The 20944-nt window shown below is 42.6% G+C and overlaps 4 protein-coding genes across 4 annotated transcripts in view; 2 read left to right on the forward strand and 2 right to left on the reverse strand.

The window, feature by feature from the left end:
- LOC120998330 (zinc finger protein OZF-like) overlaps positions 1–10951 on the forward strand; it is a 354466-nt gene extending 343515 nt beyond the window's left edge. The window contains exon 6 of the mRNA XM_040428990.1: positions 8935–10951. Within this exon, the coding sequence (XP_040284924.1) occupies positions 8935–10166 (1232 nt within the window). The 3' untranslated portion in view covers positions 10167–10951. The remainder of the gene's footprint in view (positions 1–8934) is intronic.
- LOC120998324 (aspartic and glutamic acid-rich protein-like) overlaps positions 1–20944 on the forward strand; it is a 2513920-nt gene that overhangs the window by 997099 nt on the left and 1495877 nt on the right. The gene's annotated exons all lie outside the window — the stretch shown is intronic.
- Positions 1–20944, reverse strand: part of LOC120998305 (gastrula zinc finger protein XlCGF26.1-like) — a 4064644-nt gene that overhangs the window by 90136 nt on the left and 3953564 nt on the right. The window lies entirely within an intron of this gene.
- Positions 1–20944, reverse strand: part of LOC120998312 (gastrula zinc finger protein XlCGF26.1-like) — a 422105-nt gene that overhangs the window by 34663 nt on the left and 366498 nt on the right. The gene's annotated exons all lie outside the window — the stretch shown is intronic.

The following is a 20944-nucleotide window of genomic DNA, read 5'->3' on the forward strand; positions in this document are numbered from 1 at the left end:
GGGGCGCTGCGGACACTCCATCGTTCCGCGCTGCTCTGCACCTGACGTCACACAGCGCATCAGGTCACGGCGTGCGTACGTCAGGAGGTCAGTGCAGCGCGGGACCATGGACGCGCTGTGGAGTGTCCGGAGGCCCCTGCTGGAAAGGTAAGTATTCCAAGCGCAGCGGGAGACCACAAAGCGGTGAGTAATAGCAAGCGCTTCACTCCGGCTCCGTGGTCACATGACACAAACGAATCTTCGATGCAAAAAATGTAATCGAGTAATCGTTTCAGCCCTAATCTCATCCTTTCTTCAGAAGAGGCTTCTGTTGCCTGTTACAGCTGACTCTGGATTCTTGGTCATGAAACCAAAACAGGCAGATCTTCAAATCAGTTCAATAAATGATAAAAAAAAATTCTAACTGAAATCCATCAAATCCACCATCAACGTTTGGTGGCAGGAATGTTTCACCGTAGTCATGTCCGATCCGTACTACTGCATCCCTATTCAGACAGACTTTCAACAGTTTTTGAGAATTGCCATCTGTCTAAACGATGTGCTCTGTCATAAGCTCCGGACTCTTCCTTTACGTTTATTAGCTGCTCCAAGAATTTTTACCTCGATGATGGCAGAAGTTTCCAGTTATTTCTGTTTGAATTGGATTCCAGTGATCCCCTGTGTAGCATTAAATTATCCAGTAGGTATTTTCAGCCCTGGGTTGGATGGTCAACTCCACTCTGGTGCACAGAATATGTTTTTGAGATCACTTCGGTATCCAGTAGACACATCATAACCCATCCTCAAGGCCCCACTTCCACAAGCAATTCGTTTCTCCTATCTTCATAGGACAAAAGGTGTTTGTCCCAGGACAAGTGAGAAAGGTCCTTCTACCGGTTAAAAAAAACCCTCCACTTTGTCTCAAGCCTTTTCCAATCGCAGAGAGCTTTCTGCAGTCTGGGAGCCATTCAGGTTCTCAACACCTCAGTCGGTGAAGACACGTAAAGCTCCTGTCTCACAATGTGACTACAGTGGTTTACTTGAACATAAGTAAAGCTGGTCTCACGCTGCTGGCAGGATGTTCTGGCTTTTAGCTGTAGCAACAAAAAGGTTAGCCAGGGGAGAGAAAAATCTAGCACCTTATCTCCTGTCCATGTGGTAGAAAATATACTAGCCATCTACTTGAGCAGAGAAACTCTTCAGGAGGGAGAATGGAGGTGAAGCCCCAGAATTTTCTATCAAATAATAAATGGGTTATACTGATCCTGGATCTTTTCACAACAAAGAAAAAACAGTCAAATTCAGGACTTCTGTTTATCCTTTTTAGGACCATCCTCTTCAGATGGATGCTCTGTCTCAGCCCTTGCCACAAGGTCTGCTGTATGCCTCCTTTCTTCTTTATTCCCAGGATTCGGATAAAGATCATGGAGGAGAAGCACAGGTCTTATTGATTGCCCCATATTGGCCCAAAATACAGTTGCAAGAAAAAGTATGTGAACCCTTTGGAATGATATGGATTTCTGCACAAATTGGTCATAAAATGTGATCTGATCTTCATCTAAGTCACAACAATAGACAATCAGAGTCGGCTTAAACTAATAACACACAAAGAATTAAATGTTACCATGTTTTTATTGAACACACCATGTAAACATTCACAGTGCAGGTGGAAAAAGTATGTGAACCCCTAGACTAATGACATATCCAAGAGCTAATTGGAGTGAGGTGTCGGACAACTGCAGTCCAATCAATGAGATGAGATTGGAGGTGTTGGTTACAGCTGCCCTGCCCTATAAAAACACACACCAGTTCTGGGTTTGCTTTCCACAAGAAGCATTGCCTGATGTGAATGATGCCTCGCAGAAAAGAGCTCTCAGAAGACCTACGATTAAGAATTGTTGACTTGCATAAAGTTGGAAAGGGTTAAAAAAAAGTATCTCCAAAAGCCTTGCTGTTCATCAGTCCACGGTAAGACAAATTGTCTATAAATGGAGAAAGTTCAGCACTGCTGCTACTCTCCCTAGGAGTGGCCGTCCTGTAAAGATGACTGCAAGAGCACAGCGCAGACTGCTCAATGAGGTGAAGAAGAATCCTAGAGTGTCAGCTAAAGACTTACAAAAGTCTGTGGCATATGCTAACATCTCTGTTAGCGAATCTACTATACGTAAAACACTAAACAAGAATGGATTTCATGGGAGGATACCACAGAGTAAGCCACTGCTGTCCAATAAAACCATTGCTGCACGTTTACAGTTTGCACAAGAGCACCTGGATGTTCCACAGCAGTACTGGCAAAATATTTTGCGGACAGATGAAACCAAAGTTGAGTTGTTTGGAAGAAACACACAACAATATGTGGAGAAAAAGAGGCACAGCACACCAACATCAAAACCACATCCCAACTGTGAAGTATGGTGGTGGGGGCATCATGGTTTGGGGCTGCTTTGCTGCGTCAGGGCCTGGAGGGATTGCTATCATTGAAGGAAAAATGAATTCCCAAGTTTATCAAGACATTTTGCAGGAGAACTTAAGGCCATCTGTTCACCAGCTGAAGCTCAACAGAAGATGGGTGTTGCAACAGGACAAAGACCCAAAACATAGAAGTGTCACGGCGGGCGTGCACTCAGTATGACAGATAACGAACCAACCAGGCTCTGGGCGAGAGACAGGGAAGGGTCACCTCCTAGCTAATACCTGTCCTCTTTCTCTGCACTGCTCAGCCCATCTACAGATCTTGAAGGTAGATCTGAGATGTCCCCGTGCCTGGGCTGACAAAACCCTGAATTCCCTGAGGCAGAAGAGCTATTTAAACTAATGACTCCACCCAGTGCACCTGATGAGGGGCGGATCCAGCACGACTCCAAAACAAACACTAAACCCGTGCTGCAATCCTGGCCGACCTCCGCACATCGTCAGAGTGGGGCATGACAGTACCCACCCTTCTACGGGTGACCTCCGGACACCCTGGACCAACCTTATCCGGATGGGACCTATGAAAGGCCCTCACCAGACGGCTGGCGTTGACATTTGATGCCGGAACCCACATCCTCTCCTCAGGACCGTATCCCCTCCAGTGAACCAGGTACTGGAGGGAACCCCGCAGAACTCTCGAGTCGAGAATCCTGGAGATCTCGAACTCCAAGTTTCCCTCGACCAGAACAGGAGGAGGAGGAGGCAATGGCGATGGTACCACCGGTTTAACATATTTTTTTAGTAAAGACTTGTGGAAGACATCGTGGATCCTCCAAGTCTGCGGCAGATCAAGTCGAAATGCCACAGGATTGATCACAGCAGAAATCTTATATGGACCAACAAATCTTGGACCCAGTTTCCAAGATGGAATTCTCAACTTGATATTCCTAGTGGACAACCACACCAAATCACCCACACACAGGTCCGGACCAGTCACACGTCTCCTGTCAGCCATTCGTTTATACCTCTCACCCATCCTCTCCAAATTCCCTTGAATCCCCCGCCAGATAGAGGATAAGGCAGAAGAGAATCTCTCCTCCTCTGGCATCCCGGAGGAACCAGACCCAGAAAAGGTACCAAACTGAGGATGGAAACCGAATGCGCCAAAAAATGGCGACTTACCCGTGGACTCCTGCCTACGGTTATTCAATGCAAATTCTGCTAAGGGCAAGAACGAGGACCAGTCCTCCTGATTCTCAGCCACAAAGCACCTCAAGTAGGTCTCCAGGTTTTGATTGGTACGCTCTGTCTGACCATTCGACTGTGGATGAAAAGCCGACGAGAAAGAAAGTTGAATGCCAAGTCGAGAGCAGAACGCCCTCCAAAACCTGGAGACAAACTGCGTGCCCCTATCAGAGACAATATCCGAAGGAATACCGTGCAATTTAACAATATTATCCACAAAAATCTGCGCAAGAGTCTTAGCGTTAGGCAGACTTGTTAGTGGTATAAAGTGAGCCATTTTACTGAAACGATCGACTACCACCAAAATCACTGTTCTCCCGGAGGAACTTGGTAGGTCCGTAATAAAGTCCATGGACAAATGTGTCCAAGGACGAGATGGAATAGACAATGGAAGAAGTGAACCAGGCGGTCGAGTATGAGCAACCTTAGACCGAGCGCAGGTTTCACAAGCTGCCACGTAATTCTCAATACTCTTACGCAAACCTGGCCACCAGAACCTCCGGGACACCAGATCACAGGTGGACTTACCACCAGGATGTCCAGCGAGAACAGTATCGTGATGTTCCTTAAACACCTTGTATCGTAGGCCCTCAGGAACAAACAACCTCCCAGGGGGTCACGAACCAGGAGCCCCCTCCTGAGCTCCCAACACCTCCATCTCCAATTCAGGGTACAGATCGGAGACCACCACTCCATCCGCCAAAATCGGCGCTGGATCTTCTGAATCACCTCCCCCAGGGAAGCTGCGAGACAAGGCATCAGCCTTGACGTTCTTGACCCCTGGGCGAAAGGTAACCACGAAATTGAACCTGGTAAAAAAAAGTGACCATCTGGTCTGCCTAGGGTTCAGACGCTTGGCAGATTGCAGGTAAGCCAAATTCTTATGGTCGGTATACACCGTAACGGGGTGAGACGCCCCCTCCAACCAGTGTCGCCATTCCTCAAAGGCCAACTTGATAGCCAACAACTCTCTATCTCCAACATCATAATTCCTTTCGGCAACCGAGAGCTTCTTGGAGAACAAGGCACACGGGACCCACTTGCCAGGAGATGAACCCTGTGACAGCACCGCCCCAACCCCTACCTCTGATGCATCAACCTCCACTACGAATGGTTGAGACACATCCGGCTGCACCAGAATGGGAGCGGACGCAAAACGCTCCTTAACAGCCGAAAAGGCCTGCAACGCCTCATCCGACCAGACAGAGACATCGGCGCCCTTCTTGGTCATATCAGTAAGAGGTTTTACTAGGGTAGAATAATTCAAAATAAATTTCCTATAATAATTTGTAAACCCCAAGAACCGCATCAAAGCTTTCTGATTCTCTGGTCGGTCCCACTCCAGAACCGCCCGGACCTTTTCGGGGTCCATACGAAAACCGGAATCAGAAAGCATGTATCCCAAGAACGGAAGCTCTTGCACCGCAAACAAACATTACTCCAATTTGGCATACAACTTATTCTCGCGAAGGATCGTCAAAACCTGTCTCACATGATCCTGATGGGTCTTCAGATCAGGAGAATAAATTAAAATGTCATCCAGGTAAACTACTACGAACCTCCCCACCGAGTGATGAAAAATGTAATTGACGAATCGCTGAAATACTGCTGGCGCGTTCGTCAACCCAAAAGGCATCACCAGGTTTTCAAAATGACCCTCGTGCGTATTGAAGGCCGTTTTCCACTCATCCCCCTCCTTGATCCTGATCAGATTGTAGGCTCCTCTCAAATCCAACTTGGAGAACACCTTGGCTCCAACAATCTGATCAAAAAGATCAGAGATCAAGGGCAGGGGATATGGATCCCGGACTGTAATACGGTTCAACTCCCGGAAATCCAAACACGGTCTCAGTGATCCATCTTTTTTCTTCACAAAGAACAAACCTACTGCCACTGGAGACTTAGATGGTCTAATATGACCCTTTGCCAAACTCTAGGCGACATACTTTCGCATGACCTCTCTTTCGGGTTGAGAGAGGTTGTAAAGCCGAGACTTTGGCAACTTGGCGCCAGGAATGAGATTAACTGGACAATCATAGTCCCGATGAGGGGGCAATTCCTGAGCCCCACCCTCCGAAAAAACATCCGCAAAATCCGAGAGATACGGAGGTAAAGCCGTAATGGACACTTCAGAAATAGATGTCACAAGACAATTGTCCGAACAAAACTCGCTCCAACCAATGATTTGTTTCGCTTGCCAGTCTATAATTGGGTTATGTCTAATCAACCATGGCAACCCCAAAACTATAGGAGCTGGCAAATCCTTCATGACAAAACAAGAAATAATTTCAGCATGTGAATCACCCACCCTTAAATGAATACCATGAACAATGTGAGTGAGACTCCTTTGAGAAAGAGGGGAAGAATCAATTGCAAAAACACGAATCTCGTTCTCTAACGTGCAAGTACTTAGTCCCAGGCCTTGAAGAAAAAGAAAGTCAATTAGGTTTACCCCAGCACCACAATCAAGGAATACATCAACAAACAAATTTTTTTGACTCTAGCGCCACCATAGCTGAAAGGAGAAAATGGGAACTGCAGGGAGCTTGCATACCTGTCTGCTCCACCACACCATTCATACTACCAAGTGTGAGGGAGTTTTTTTTTTCTTTTTTCTTTTTCTCTTCCACCTGTGATTTAACATGAGGACAAGAAAAAATAAAATGACCCCTCTTTCCACAAAAGTAACATAGTTTGTGCAATTTCCTAAAGTCTCTACTATCAGAATGGCAAGAAATCTGACCCAATTGCATGGGTTCCTCCGCTACTCCAGAGTTATAAGCAATATCACCCTGGGCAGAAGAAGAAACAAAACCATACGCAGGAGGGATCCCCTGCACGGAGGGACCCTTACCCCTCTCTCGGATACGTCTATCCAACCGTATAGCCAAAGACATTGCATTCTCTAAAGTATCCGGATACTCATGAAAAGCCAGGGCATCCTTCAACCTTTCAGATAACCCCTGACAAAACTGACTACATAACGCGGGGTCGTTCCACCCCGACTCAGTAGCCAACCTCCTAAACTCTGTACAGTAACCCTCTGCAGTATGTTCACCCTGCAGTAAGTTACGCAATTTCGATTCTGCCATCGAGACCCGATCTGGGTCATCGTAAATCAATCCCAGGGCTTGGAAAAATTCCTCCACTGACCGGAGAGCCAGAGAACCGGGCGGCAGAGAAAAAGCCCAGGATTGAGCGTCCCCTTTAAGCAGAGACATGATGATACCAACCCTCTGATCCTCATTACCTGACGAAAATGGACGCAGTCGAAAGTACAATTTGCATGACTCTTTAAAGCGGAAAAAATCATCCGTGCTCCCTGTAAATCTGTCGGGAAGAGCGACTTTAGGCTCCCCACCAATTTGACCTGTACCTGATGCCAGAAACCTCTGACACTGTGTGACCGTACCACGCAGATCCGCAACCTCTAGGGATAAACCCTGCATGCGGTCAACCAGTGCATCAATTGACGCCATCACAAAAGCGCTGAGTGATGGCAGTCACAGTATGGCAGATTATAATGTCACGGCGGGCGTGCACTCAGTATGACAGATAACAAACCAACCAGGCTCTGGGCGAGAGACAGGGAAGGGTCACCTCCTAGCTAATCCCTGTCCTCTTTCTCTGCACTGCTCAGCCCATCTACAGATCTTGAAGGTAGATCTGAGATGTCCCCGTGCCTGGGCTGACAAAACCCTGAATTCCCTGAGATGATGAAGTGGGAAATAGGAGCAGCCTGCTCGCACAGAACCTGGATGGGAAAGATGACACAAAACAACCAACTAGAAACAACACTTATCTTCCTGAGCTGGAGCAGACAGCCAACCTTCCTTCCTAGCTTCCAAGATCACAATAATGAATATAATCCGCTCAGGGCACTGGGCAGAAGAGCTATTTAAACTAATGACTCCACCCAGTGCACCTGATGAGGGGCGGATCCAGCACGACTCCAAAACAAACACTAAACTCGTGCTGCAATCCTGGCCGACCTCCGCACATCGTCAGAGTGGGGCATGACAAGAAGTAAATCAACAACAGAATGGCTTAAACAGAAGAAAATACGCCTTCTTGAGTGGCCCAGTCAGAGTCCGGACCTCAACCCGATGGAGATGCTGTGGCATGACCTCAGGAAAGCGATTCACACCAGACATCCCAAGAATATTGCTGAACTGAAACAGTTCTGTAAAGAGGAATGGTCAAGAATTACTCCTGACCGTTGTGCAGGTCTGATCTGCAACTACATGAAAAGTTTGGTTGAAGTTATTGTTGCCAAAGGAGGTTCAACCAGTTATTAAATCCAAGGGTTCACATACTTTTTCCACCTGCACTGTGAATGTTTACATGGTGTGTTCAATAAAAACATGGTAACATTTAATTCTTTGTGTGTTATTAGTTTAAGCAGACTGTGATTGTCTATTGCTGTGACTTAGATGAAGATCAGATCCCATTTTATGACCAATTTGTGCAGAAATCCATCATTCCAAAGGGTTCACATACTTTTTCTTGCAACTGTAGCATGGTTTCTACTCCTTATCTTGTCTGGAGGAAACTTCTGGAGGCCCTGTATTTTACCCAAGCATTTCTCAACTTTGACAATATGAATGTTAAATGCTCCATTTTAAGGGAAAGGTCTGTCAGATTTAGTTATTACTACTATCCTTCATAGCCACAAAGTTCAGGCAGTTACTTCAGAAATTAAAAGTCTTTAATGTCTTCTAAAGAAAAATGGGACGCCTCTAATCTACCAAACATATCCTTGATTTTTTAAGTTCCTGCAGTCCAGTCTAGACAAAGAACACAAGAAAAGCACCTTGAAAGTACAGTTTGCTGGTTTAAGTGCTGTCCTAGATGTGAATTTGGCCAACTCCAGCCTGGTTTAATTTTTGTTCAAAGGTTCTAGTATAATGAATGCACCATGTGTTCTTTGGAGCCCCCAGACCAGGGAGAGGCACTCGCATGGAGCGCCACCTCTTCTTCAAACAGCTGATCGGCGGGGGTCCCGGGTGTTGGACCTCCACCAATCAGATATTGATGACTTATCCTGACGGTAGATCATCAATATAAATCGCTGCACAACCCCTTTAACTGACATGAACCTATCGCATCATAGATCCCTCTGAAGCTGTGAGTTTGGGTCAGTGAAACACGAGGTTAAGCCGGAACATATGCATGTAATACAGATTAATGATACATCCATAATATGCTCGTGTGAATCCGGCCTCATTGGAATGTTCTAATTTTATCCACTTTGTTGTTTGAACAGCAAATCACAAAATCTATTTTTAATCCTAACAGAAAATCCCAGTAAGAAGTCTGAAGGAAACATCATGTTATCACTAGATTGTAAAGAAGAAGATCAGGATAATGTGCCGTGCTCTTCAGGAGAAAACCTTATTACCTGTCATGTACATCCAGGACTCCACAGTACAGATCTATCATATAATCCTCCTAATCATAAGGAACCTTCTCCTGACCCATCACAGATTGTTACGAGGCAGAAAGGGGGTAAAAGATTTCAATGCGGGGAATGTGAAAAACAATTTAGATATAGGTCACATCTTTTTATACACAGAAGTAGTCACACAGGAGAGAAGCTGTATTCATGTTCAGAATGTGGGAAATGTTTTACAACTAAATCAAGCCTTGAAGAACATAAGATAATTCACACAGGAGAGGAACTGTATTCATGCTCAGAATGTGGGAAATGCTTTACAAGGAAATCAAGTCTTGTTATTCACGAGAGAATTCACACAGGAGAAAAGCCATATTCATGTTCAGAATGTTGGAAATGCTTTATAAGTAAAGAAGGTCTTGTTAAACATAAAAGAATTCACACAGGTGAGAAGCCATATTCGTGTTCAGAATGTGGGAAATGTTTTACAAATAGGTCACATCTTCTTAGACATGAGATAAGTCACACAGGAAAGAAGCCATATTCATGTTTAGAATGTGGGAAATGTTTTGTTACTAAAGTCAATCTTCAGGAGCATCAAAGAATTCACACAGGAGAGAAGCCATATTCATGTTCTGAGTGTGGAAAATGCTTTACAAGTAGATCAAATCTTGTTACTCATGAGAGAAGTCACACAGGAGAGAAGCCGTATTCATGTTCAGAATGTGGGAAGTGTTTTACAAGTAAAGCAAATCTTGTTATGCATGAGAGAATTCACACAGGAGAGAAGCCGTATTCATGTTCACATTGTGAAAAATGTTTTAGATATAGATCAGGTTGCGTTACACATGAGAAAATCCACACAGAAGAAAAGTCATGCTCATGCTCAGAATGTGGGAAATGCTTTACAAGTAAATCAAGTCTTGTTATTCACGAGAGAATTCACACAGGAGAAAAGCCATATTCATGTTCAGAATGTGGGAAATGTTTTACCAAGAAATCAAGTCTTGTTACTCATGAGAGAATTCACACAGGAGAGAAGCCATATTCATGTTCAGAATGTGGGAAATGTTTTACCAATAGATCAAGTCTTGTTCTGCATCGCCGATATCACATAGGAGAGAAGACGTGTTGAAGTTTTCAATAAGAAAAAAATTAATTTTGAAACTAGAGAATTCATGCAAAAAATTATGTTCCATGTTCAGAATGTGGGTATGTATCGTAGTGTAATTGTGGCGTACCAAGTGGCTGTAATGGCTTTTGGGGATCTAGTGATGGGCCCCTAGACCTGCCATCTTGGTACTCTTATTACACCCTGGATATCAGTAAAAGCAGAATACACTGCAATGCAGGAGTATGAAACAGATTTTTAGATTTTAATTCGTGTTACAAATCTGCCATGTGTGAATTTATGCTGATCATTTGGACAAAACATGGAGCATTGAATTTTAATTTTAGGGTTTTAGACCTTGTTCACATGGGCAAAATTTACCACTAATTTAGCAGCAGAAAATTGTTTTTTTTTCCCCCACTGTGTAATCTACATTCAAAGTTCCATTAACCGCTTCCCATTGACTTCAGTGTATAAATTCTCGACCGTGTTCTCAGCCATGTAATTTTTTTTCCTGTAGCTGATTTGAAAAACACTTGAGAAGTGACGTGTTACTTTTTGAAGTTCATTTGATGGTGTTTTAGTTCCATAGAAGTCAATGGGGAGGGGTAAAACACACTGAGTAGGAGGAGGGTCTGGATTGTATTTGGCAATGTTTCCATCACCAATAAAGACCTGTTTTCAGCTGATTTTGATACAGATTTTCATGCTGTAGATTTTTCCTCAGCCTTAGGGCTCGTTCACACGAACGCTTTTTGCGTTCCATATACGGTCTGTATACGGAACCATTCCACGTAATGTACTCCGTATGTCTTCTGTATCTGTTCCATTTTTGCGGAACCATCTATGGAAAATTTTATGCCCAGCCCAATTTTTTCTATGTAATTACTGTATGCTGTATATGCCATACGGAAAAACGAAATGGAACCGGAAACACTACTGAAACAAAAAAAACAGATCCATTAAAAACAGCCCACAAAACACAAAAAAAGCCATCCGGTCGTGTGAACGAGCCTTTAGGGTAATTTCACATGGGTGATGTTTCAGTCTAGTGCTGTCCGTTTTTCACTGAGGTCACTCGAGACGCTGAGAGTTATTATGCAGTTTTTCTTTATGCACTTATAAAATGCATTAAAACTGATGACATCCACGCAAAACACAAGAACTAAACGTACATAAAAAAATGAAGCAAAACTGAGGGAACAACGTCAGATAAGTTCCATGTCACATGAGTGAAGGAGACCTTAGTCTGGCTTCATGTCTTTCTTGTCTTTTTTGCACCAAATTGCCCCCAGATGTCACAGTAAAGTCTCTAGTTAAATGTAAAGAACACTGCAGTTTTGTTTGTGGTGTGTTTGTGCATTTTTTTGGTAGTGCCATTTATTTATTTTTTATAACTCCATGCATATGGTGTATGGTTGGCTCCTCTCCAGGATTCCATGTAGGAGGCCTCAGGCCTGTTTCACTCGAGCGATGTTTCCGTCTGGTCAGACTGAAAGCTGACCCTTTCATTTTAATGGGTGTGTGAACATGACCATTGTTTTCCACTGACCATCTGTCCATTCGGGAAAATCACAGCATGTTCTATCTTCATCCATCTTTCATGCAGAAAGATAAATTTTGTATGTAGTCTTCCATGATGATGCTAGGAGATGCTGCGTGTGATTCTTCCGTTTTTTTTCAGACACGTAAAAAACGGATGAACGCATTGCAGGCAAGGCTAATTCAACTTTCTGCAAAATCTTTCATTTTTCGTTGACTGAACACATTCCATATCCGTCCTATGAAAGAGGCTTAAGGCTGGCGGACACAGCTCTTTGGGGCAGCTTTGTTAGCCAAAGCCAGAAGTGGGTTCTTCCTGCTGGATCCACTTCTAGCTTTGGTACAAAAAAACATCAAAAACTCCCACAAAACCAGAGTGAGACGCTAGACTAACGGGAGAGATAATCTACTGACGACATTTCCTTCTGTGAATTTATCTTTTATTAAATTATTGTAAAGTGAATGTGTTTTTGTTCAGTTCCTTCTCCTTTATATTTTTCTATGAAGATCAGATATTGATATGTCCACATATAAAAATAGACTAATTACAGGCGGCATCATCGCACTGTTCCCGGACTGTAGTCGGAGACCCTGCAGGCCCCACAATCGTGCAGTACTGAACGGGCTGAGAATGACGTAAATAAACCTAAGACGACAACCTAAGAACAGGGGGAAAAAACTGATACAGTAAAAAAAACTGATCCTGAGAAATGACTGAAATTGATGCCAAAGGTGCATAACTGATGCTCAAGATCTGTTGTTTTTTTTTTACAGAATCCATTTTTTCTTTATTTGTCTGTTCTTCTGACGGATCAGAAGAAAGGAAAAATAAACGATGATGTGAACCCAGCCTTACAGAGATACCACATTTATATAGTTTTATGGGTTTTGTTTTTACAGCGTTCCCTATGAGATAAAACTGACCTGTTCTCTTCATTCTCCGGGTCAGTACGATTACAGTGATACCACATTTATATAGTTTTATGGGTTTTGTATTTACAGCGTTCCCTATGAGATAAAACTGACCTGTTCTCTTCATTCTCCGGGTCAGTACGATTACAGTGATACCACATTTATATACACTCACCTAAAGAATTATTAGGAACACCTGTTCTATTTCTCATTAATGCAATTCTCTAGTCAACCAATCACATGGCAGTTGCTTCAATGCATTTAGGGGGGTGCTCCTGGTCAAGACAATCTCCTGAACTCCAAACTGAAAGTCAGAATGGGAAAGAAAGGTGATTTAAGCCATTCTGAGCGTGGCATGGTTGTTGGTGCCAGACGGGCCGGTCTGAGTATTTCACAATCTGCTCAGTTACTAGTATTTTCACGCACAACCATTTCTAGGGTTTACAAAGAATGGTGTGAAAAGGGAAAAACATCCAGTATGCGGCAGTCCTGTGGGCAAAAATGCCTTGTGGATGCTAGAGGTCAGAGGAGAATGGGCCGACTGATTCAAGCTGATAGAAGAGCAACGTTGGCTGAAATAACCACTCGTTACAACCAAGGTCTGCAGCAAAGCATTTGTGAAGCCACAACACGCACAACCTTGAGGCGGATGGGCTACAACAGCAGAAGACCCCACCGGGTACCACTCATCTCCACTACAAATAGGAAAAAGAGGCTACAATTTGCACGAGCTCACCAAAATTGGACTGTTGAAGACTGGAAAAATGTTGCCTGGTCTGATGAGTCTCGATTTCTGTTGAGACATTCAAATGGTAGAGTCCGAATTTGGCGTAAACAGAATGAGAACATGTATCCATCCTCTGATGGCTACTTACAGCAGGATAATGCACCATGTCACAAAGCTCCAATCATTTCACATTGGTTTCTTGAACATGACAATGAGTTCACTGTACTAAAATGGCCCCACAGTCACCAGATCTCAACCCAATAGAGCATCTTTGGGATGTGGTGGAACGGGAGCTTCGTGCCCTGGATGTGCATCCCTCAAATCTCCATCAACTGCAAGATGCTATCCTATCAATATGGGCCAACATTTCTAAAGAATGCTATCAGCACCTTGTGGAATCAATGCCACGTAGAATTAAGGCAGTTCTGAAGGCAAAAGGGGGTCCAACACTGTATTAGTATGGTGTTCCTAATAATTTTTTAGGTGAGTGTAGTTTTATGGGTTTTGTTTTTACAGCATTCCCTATGAGATAAAACTGACCTGTTCTCTTCATTCTCCGGGTCAGTACGATTACAGTGATACCACATTTATATAGTTTTATGGGTTTTGTTTTTACAGCGTTCCCTATGATATAAAACTGACCTGTTCTCTTCATTCTCCAGGTCAGTACGATTACAGTGATACCACATTTATATAGTTTTATAGGTTTTGTTTTTACAGCGTTCCCTATGAGATAAAACTGACCTGTTCTCTTCATTCTCCGGGTCAGTACGATTACAGTGATACCACATTTATATAGTTTTATGGGTTTTGTTTTTACAGCGTTCCCTATGAGATAAAACTGACCTGTTTTCTTCATTCTCCGGGTCAGTACGATTACAGTGATACCACATTTATATAGTTTATGGGTTTTGTTTTTACAGCGTTCCCTATGAGATAAAACTGACCTGTTCTCTTCATTCTCCGGGTCAGTACGATTACAGTGATACCACATTTATATAGTTTTATGGGTTTTGTTTTTACAGCGTTCCCTATGAGATAAAACTGACCTGTTCTCTTCATTCTCCGGGTCAGTACGATTACAGTGATACCACATTTATATCGTTTTATGGGTTTTGTTTTTACAGCGTTCCCTATGAGATAAAACTGACCTGTTCTCTTCATTCTCCGGGTCAGTACGATTACAGTGATACCACATTTATATAGTTTTATGGGTTTTGTTTTTACAGCGTTCCCTATGAGATAAAACTGACCAGTTCTCTTCATTCTCCGGGTCAGTACGATTACAGTGATACCACATTTATATAGTTTTATGGGTTTTGTATTTACAGCGTTCCCTATGAGATAAAACTGACCTGTTCTCTTCATTCTCCGGGTCAGTACGATTACAGTGATACCACATTTATATACACTCACCTAAAGAATTATTAGGAACACCTGTTCTATTTCTCATTAATGCAATTATCTAGTCAACCAATCACATGGCAGTTGCTTCGATGCATTTAGGGGTGTGGTCCTGGTCAAGACAATCTCCTGAACTCCAAACTGAATGTCAGAATGGGAAAGAAAGGTGATTTAAGCCATTCTGAGCGTGGCATGGTTGTTGGTGCCAGACGGGCCGGTCTGAGTATTTCACAATCTGCTCAGTTACTGGGATTTTCACGCACAACCATTTCTAGGGTTTACAAAGAATGGTGTGAAAAGGGAAAAACATCCAGTATGCGGCAGTCCTGTGGGCAAAAATGCCTTGTGGATGCTAGAGGTCAGAGGAGAATGGGCCGACTGATTCAAGCTGATAGAAGAGCAACGTTGGCTGAAATAACCACTCGTTACAACCAAGGTCTTCAGCAAAGCATTTGTGAAGCCACAACACGCACAACCTTGAGGCGGATGGGCTACAACAGCAGAAGACCCCACCGGGTACCACTCATCTCCACTACAAATAGGAAAAAGAGGCTACAATTTGCACGAGCTCACCAAAATTGGACTGTTGAAGACTGGAAAAATGTTGCCTGGTCTGATGAGTCTCGATTTCTGTTGAGACATTCAAATGGTAGAGTCCGAATTTGGCGTAAACAGAATGAGAACATGTATCCATCCTCTGATGGCTACTTACAGCAGGATAATGCACCATGTCACAAAGCTCCAATCATTTCACATTGGTTTATTGAACATGACAATGAGTTCACTGCACTAAAATGGCCCCACAGTCACCAGATCTCAACCCAATAGAGCATCTTTGGGATGTGGTGGAACGGGAGCTTCGTGCCCTGGATGTGCATCCCTCAAATCTCCATCAACTGCAAGATGCTATCCTATCAATATGGGCCAACATTTCTAAAGAATGCTATCAGCACCTTGTGGAATCAATGCCACGTAGAATTAAGGCAGTTCTGAAGGCAAAAGGGGGTCCAACACTGTATTAGTATGGTGTTCCTAATAATTTTTTAGGTGAGTGTAGTTTTATGGGTTTTGTTTTTACAGCATTCCCTATGAGATAAAACTGACCTGTTCTCTTCATTCTCCGGGTCAGTATGATTACAGTGATACCACATTTATATAGTTTTATGGGTTTTGTTTTTACAGCGTTCCCTATGATATAAAACTGACCTGTTCTCTTCATTCTCCAGGTCAGTACGATTACAGTGATACCACATTTATATAGTTTTATAGGTTTTGTTTTTACAGCGTTCCCTATGAGATAAAACTGTCCTGTTCTCTTCATTCTCCGGGTCAGTACGATTACAGTGATACCACATTTATATAGTTTTATGGGTTTTGTTTTTACAGCGTTCCCTATGAGATAAAACTGACCTGTTCTCTTCATTCTCCAGGTCAGTACGATTACAGTGATACCACATTTATATAGTTTTATAGGTTTTGTTTTTACAGCGTTCCCTATGATATAAAACTGACCTGTTCTCTTCATTCTCCAGGTCAGTACGATTACAGTGATACCACATTTATATAGTTTTATAGGTTTTGTTTTTACAGCGTTCCCTATGAGATAAAACTGACCTGTTCCCTTCATTCTCCGGGTCAGTACGATTACAGTGATACCACATTTATATAGTTTTATGGGTTTTGTTTTTACAGCGTTCCCTATGAGATAAAACTGTCCTGTTCTCTTCATTCTCCGGGTCAGTACGATTACAGTGATACCACATTTATATAGTTTTATGGGTTTTGTTTTTACAGCGTTCCCTATGAGATAAAACTGACCTGTTCTCTTCATTCTCCGGGTCAGTACGATTACAGTGATACCACATTTATATAGTTTTATGGGTTTTGTATTTACAGCGTTCCCTATGAGATAAAACTGACCTGTTCTCTTCATTCTCCGGGTCAGTACGATTACAGTGATACCACATTTATATACACTCACCTAAAGAATTATTAGGAACACCTGTTCTATTTCTCATTAATGCAATTATCTAGTCAACCAATCACATGGCAGTTGCTTCGATGCATTTAGGGGTGTGGACCTGGTCAAGACAATCTCCTGAACTCCAAACTGAATGTCAGAATGGGAAAGAAAGGTGATTTAAGCCATTCTGAGCGTGGCATGGTTGTTGGTGCCAGACGGGCCGGTCTGAGTATTTCACAATCTGCTCAGTTACTGGGATTTTCACGCACAACCATTTCTAGGGTTTACAAAGAATGGTGTGAAAAGGGAAAAACATCCAGTATGCGGCCGTCCTGTGGGCAAAAATGCCTTGTGGATGCTAGAGGTCAGAGGAGAATGGGCCGACTGATTCAAGCTGATAGAAGAGCAACGTTGGCTGAAATAACCACTCGTTACAACCAAGGTCTTCAGCAAAGCATTTGTGAAGCCACAACACGCACAACCTTGAGGCGGATGGGCTACAACAGCAGAAGACCCCACCGGGTACCACTCATCTCCACTACAAATAGGAAAAAGAGGCTACAATTTGCACGAGCTCACCAAAATTGGACTGTTGAAGACTGGAAAAATGTTGCCTGGTCTGATGAGTCTCGATTTCTGTTGAGACATTCAAATGGTAGAGTCCGAATTTGGCGTAAACAGAATGAGAACATGTATCCATCCTCTGATGGCTACTTACAGCAGGATAATGCACCATGTCACAAAGCTCCAATCATCTCACATTGGTTTCTTGAACATGACAATGAGTTCACTGCACTAAAATGGCCCCACAGTCACCAGATCTCAACCCAATAGAGCATCTTTGGGATGTGGTGGAACGGGAGCTTCGTGCCCTGGATGTGCATCCCTCAAATCTCCATCAACTGCAAGATGCTATCTTATCAATATGGGCCAACATTTCTAAAGAATGCTATCAGCACCTTGTGGAATCAATGCCACGTAGAATTAAGGCAGTTCTGAAGGCAAAAGGGGGTCCAACACTGTATTAGTATGGTGTTCCTAATAATTTTTTAGGTGAGTGTAGTTTTATGGGTTTTGTTTTTACAGCATTCCCTATGAGATAAAACTGACCTGTTCTCTTCATTCTCCGGGTCAGTATGATTACAGTGATACCACATTTATATAGTTTTATGGGTTTTGTTTTTACAGCGTTCCCTATGATATAAAACTGACCTGTTCTCTTCATTCTCCGGGTCAGTACGATTACAGTGATACCACATTTATATAGTTTTATAGGTTTTGTTTTTACAGCGTTCCCTATGATATAAAACTGACCTGTTCTCTTCATTCTCCAGGTCAGTACGATTACAGTGATACCACATTTATATAGTTTTATAGGTTTTGTTTTTACAGCGTTCCCTATGAGATAAAACTGACCTGTTCCCTTCATTCTCCGGGTCAGTACGATTACAGTGATACCACATTTATATAGTTTTATGGGTTTTGTTTTTACAGCGTTCCCTATGAGATAAAACTGTCCTGTTCTCTTCATTCTCCGGGTCAGTACGATTACAGTGATACCACATTTATATAGTTTTATGGGTTTTGTTTTTACAGCGTTCCCTATGAGATAAAACTGACCTGTTCTCTTCATTCTCCGGGTCAGTACGATTACAGTGATACCACATTTATATAGTTTTATGGGTTTTGTATTTACAGCGTTCCCTATGAGATAAAACTGACCTGTTCTCTTCATTCTCCGGGTCAGTACGATTACAGTGATACCACATTTATATACACTCACCTAAAGAATTATTAGGAACACCTGTTCTATTTCTCATTAATGCAATTATCTAGTCAACCAATCACATGGCAGTTGCTTCGATGCATTTAGGGGTGTGGACCTGGTCAAGACAATCTCCTGAACTCCAAACTGAATGTCAGAATGGGAAAGAAAGGTGATTTAAGCCATTCTGAGCGTGGCATGGTTGTTGGTGCCAGACGGGCCGGTCTGAGTATTTCACAATCTGCTCAGTTACTGGGATTTTCACGCACAACCATTTCTAGGGTTTACAAAGAATGGTGTGAAAAGGGAAAAACATCCAGTATGCGGCAGTCCTGTGGGCAAAAATGCCTTGTGGATGCTAGAGGTCAGAGGAGAATGGGCCGACTGATTCATGCTGATAGAAGAGCAACGTTGGCTGAAATAACCACTCGTTACAACCAAGGTCTGCAGCAAAGCATTTGTGAAGCCACAACACGCACAACCTTGAGGCGGATGGGCTACAACAGCAGAAGACCCCACCGGGTACCACTCATCTCCACTACAAATAGGAAAAAGAGGCTACAATTTGCACGAGCTCACCAAAATTGGACTGTTGAAGACTGGAAAAATGTTGCCTGGTCTGATGAGTCTCGATTTCTGTTGAGACATTCAAATGGTAGAGTCCGAATTTGGCGTAAACAGAATGAGAACATGTATCCATCCTCTGATGGCTACTTACAGCAGGATAATGCACCATGTCACAAAGCTCCAATCATCTCACATTGGTTTCTTGAACATGACAATGAGTTCACTGTACTAAAATGGCCCCACAGTCACCAGATCTCAACCCAATAGAGCATCTTTGGGATGTGGTGGAACGGGAGCTTCGTGCCCTGGATGTGCATCCCTCAAATCTCCATCAACTGCAAGATGCTATCCTATCAATATGGGCCAACATTTCTAAAGAATGCTATCAGCACCTTGTTGAATCAATGCCACGTAGAATTAAGGCAGTTCTGAAGGCAAAAGGGGGTCCAACACCGTATTAGTATGGTGTTCCTAATAATTTTTTAGGTGAGTGTAGTTTTATGGGTTTTGTTTTTACAGCATTCCCTATGAGATAAAACTGACCTGTTCTCTTCATTCTCCGGGTCAGTACGATTACAGTGATACCACATTTATATAGTTTTATGGGTTTTGTTTTTACAGCGTTCCCTATGATATAAAACTGACCTGTTCTCTTCATTCTCCGGGTCAGTACGATTACAGTGATACTACATTTATATAGTTTTATGGGTTTTGTTTTTACAGCGTTCCCTATGATATAAAACTGACCTGTTCTCTTCATTCTCCAGGTCAGTACGATTACAGTGATACCACATTTATATAGTTTTATAGGTTTTGTTTTTACAGTGTTCCCTATGAGATAAAACTGACCTGTTCTCTTCATTCTCCGGTCAGTACGATTACAGTGATACCACATTTATATAGTTTATGGGTTTTGTTTTTACAGCGTTCCCTATGAGATAAAACTGACCTGTTCTCTTCATTCTCCGGTTCAGTACGATTACAGTGATACCACATTTATATAGTTTTATGGGTTTTGTTTTTACAGTGTTCCCTATGAGATAAAACTGACCTGTTCTCTTCATTCTCCGGGTCAGTACGATTACAGAGATACCACATTTATATAGTTTTATGGGTTTTGTTTTTACGGCGTTCCCTATGAGATAAAACTGACCTGTTCCCTTCATTCTCCGGGTCAGTACGATTACAGCGATACCACATTTATATAGTTTTATGGGTTTGTTTTTACAGCGTTCCCTATGAGATAAAACTGCCCTGTTCCCTTCATTCTCCGGTCAGTATGATTACAGTGATACCACATTTATATAGTTTTATGGGTTTTGTTTTTACAGTGTTCCCTATGAGATAAAACTGACCTGTTCTCCTCATTCTCCAGGTCAGTACGATTACAGAGATACCACATTTATATAGTTTTATGGGTTTTGTTTTTACAGCGTTCCCTATGAGATAAAACTGACCTGTTCTCTTCATTCTCCGGGTCAGTACGATTACAGAGATACCACATTTATATAGTTTTATGGGTTTTGTGTTTACAGCGTTCCCTATGAGATAAAACTGACCTGTTCTCTTCATTCTCCGGGTCAGTACGATTACAGTGATACCACATTTATATAGTTTTATGGGTTTTGTTTTTACAGCGTTCCCTATGAGATAAAACTGACCTGTTCTCTTCATTCTCCGGGTCAGTACGATTACAGTGATACCACATTTATATAGTTTTATGGGTTTTGTTTTTACAACGTTCCCTATGAGATAAAACTGACCTGTTCTCTTCATTCTCGGGGTCAGTACGATTACAGCGCTACCACATTTATATCGTTTTTGTAGTGTTTTAATACTGAAAGAAATAAACTTTGGAAATCATTTTTTTTCTTTATATTCTGACTTTTTGTTCAATTTTTTTGTAGGTGTTAATGATGGAA

Source organism: Bufo bufo, chromosome 4 (genome assembly GCF_905171765.1).
Source record: "Bufo bufo chromosome 4, aBufBuf1.1, whole genome shotgun sequence".
NCBI classification, from domain to species: domain Eukaryota; kingdom Metazoa; phylum Chordata; class Amphibia; order Anura; family Bufonidae; genus Bufo; species Bufo bufo.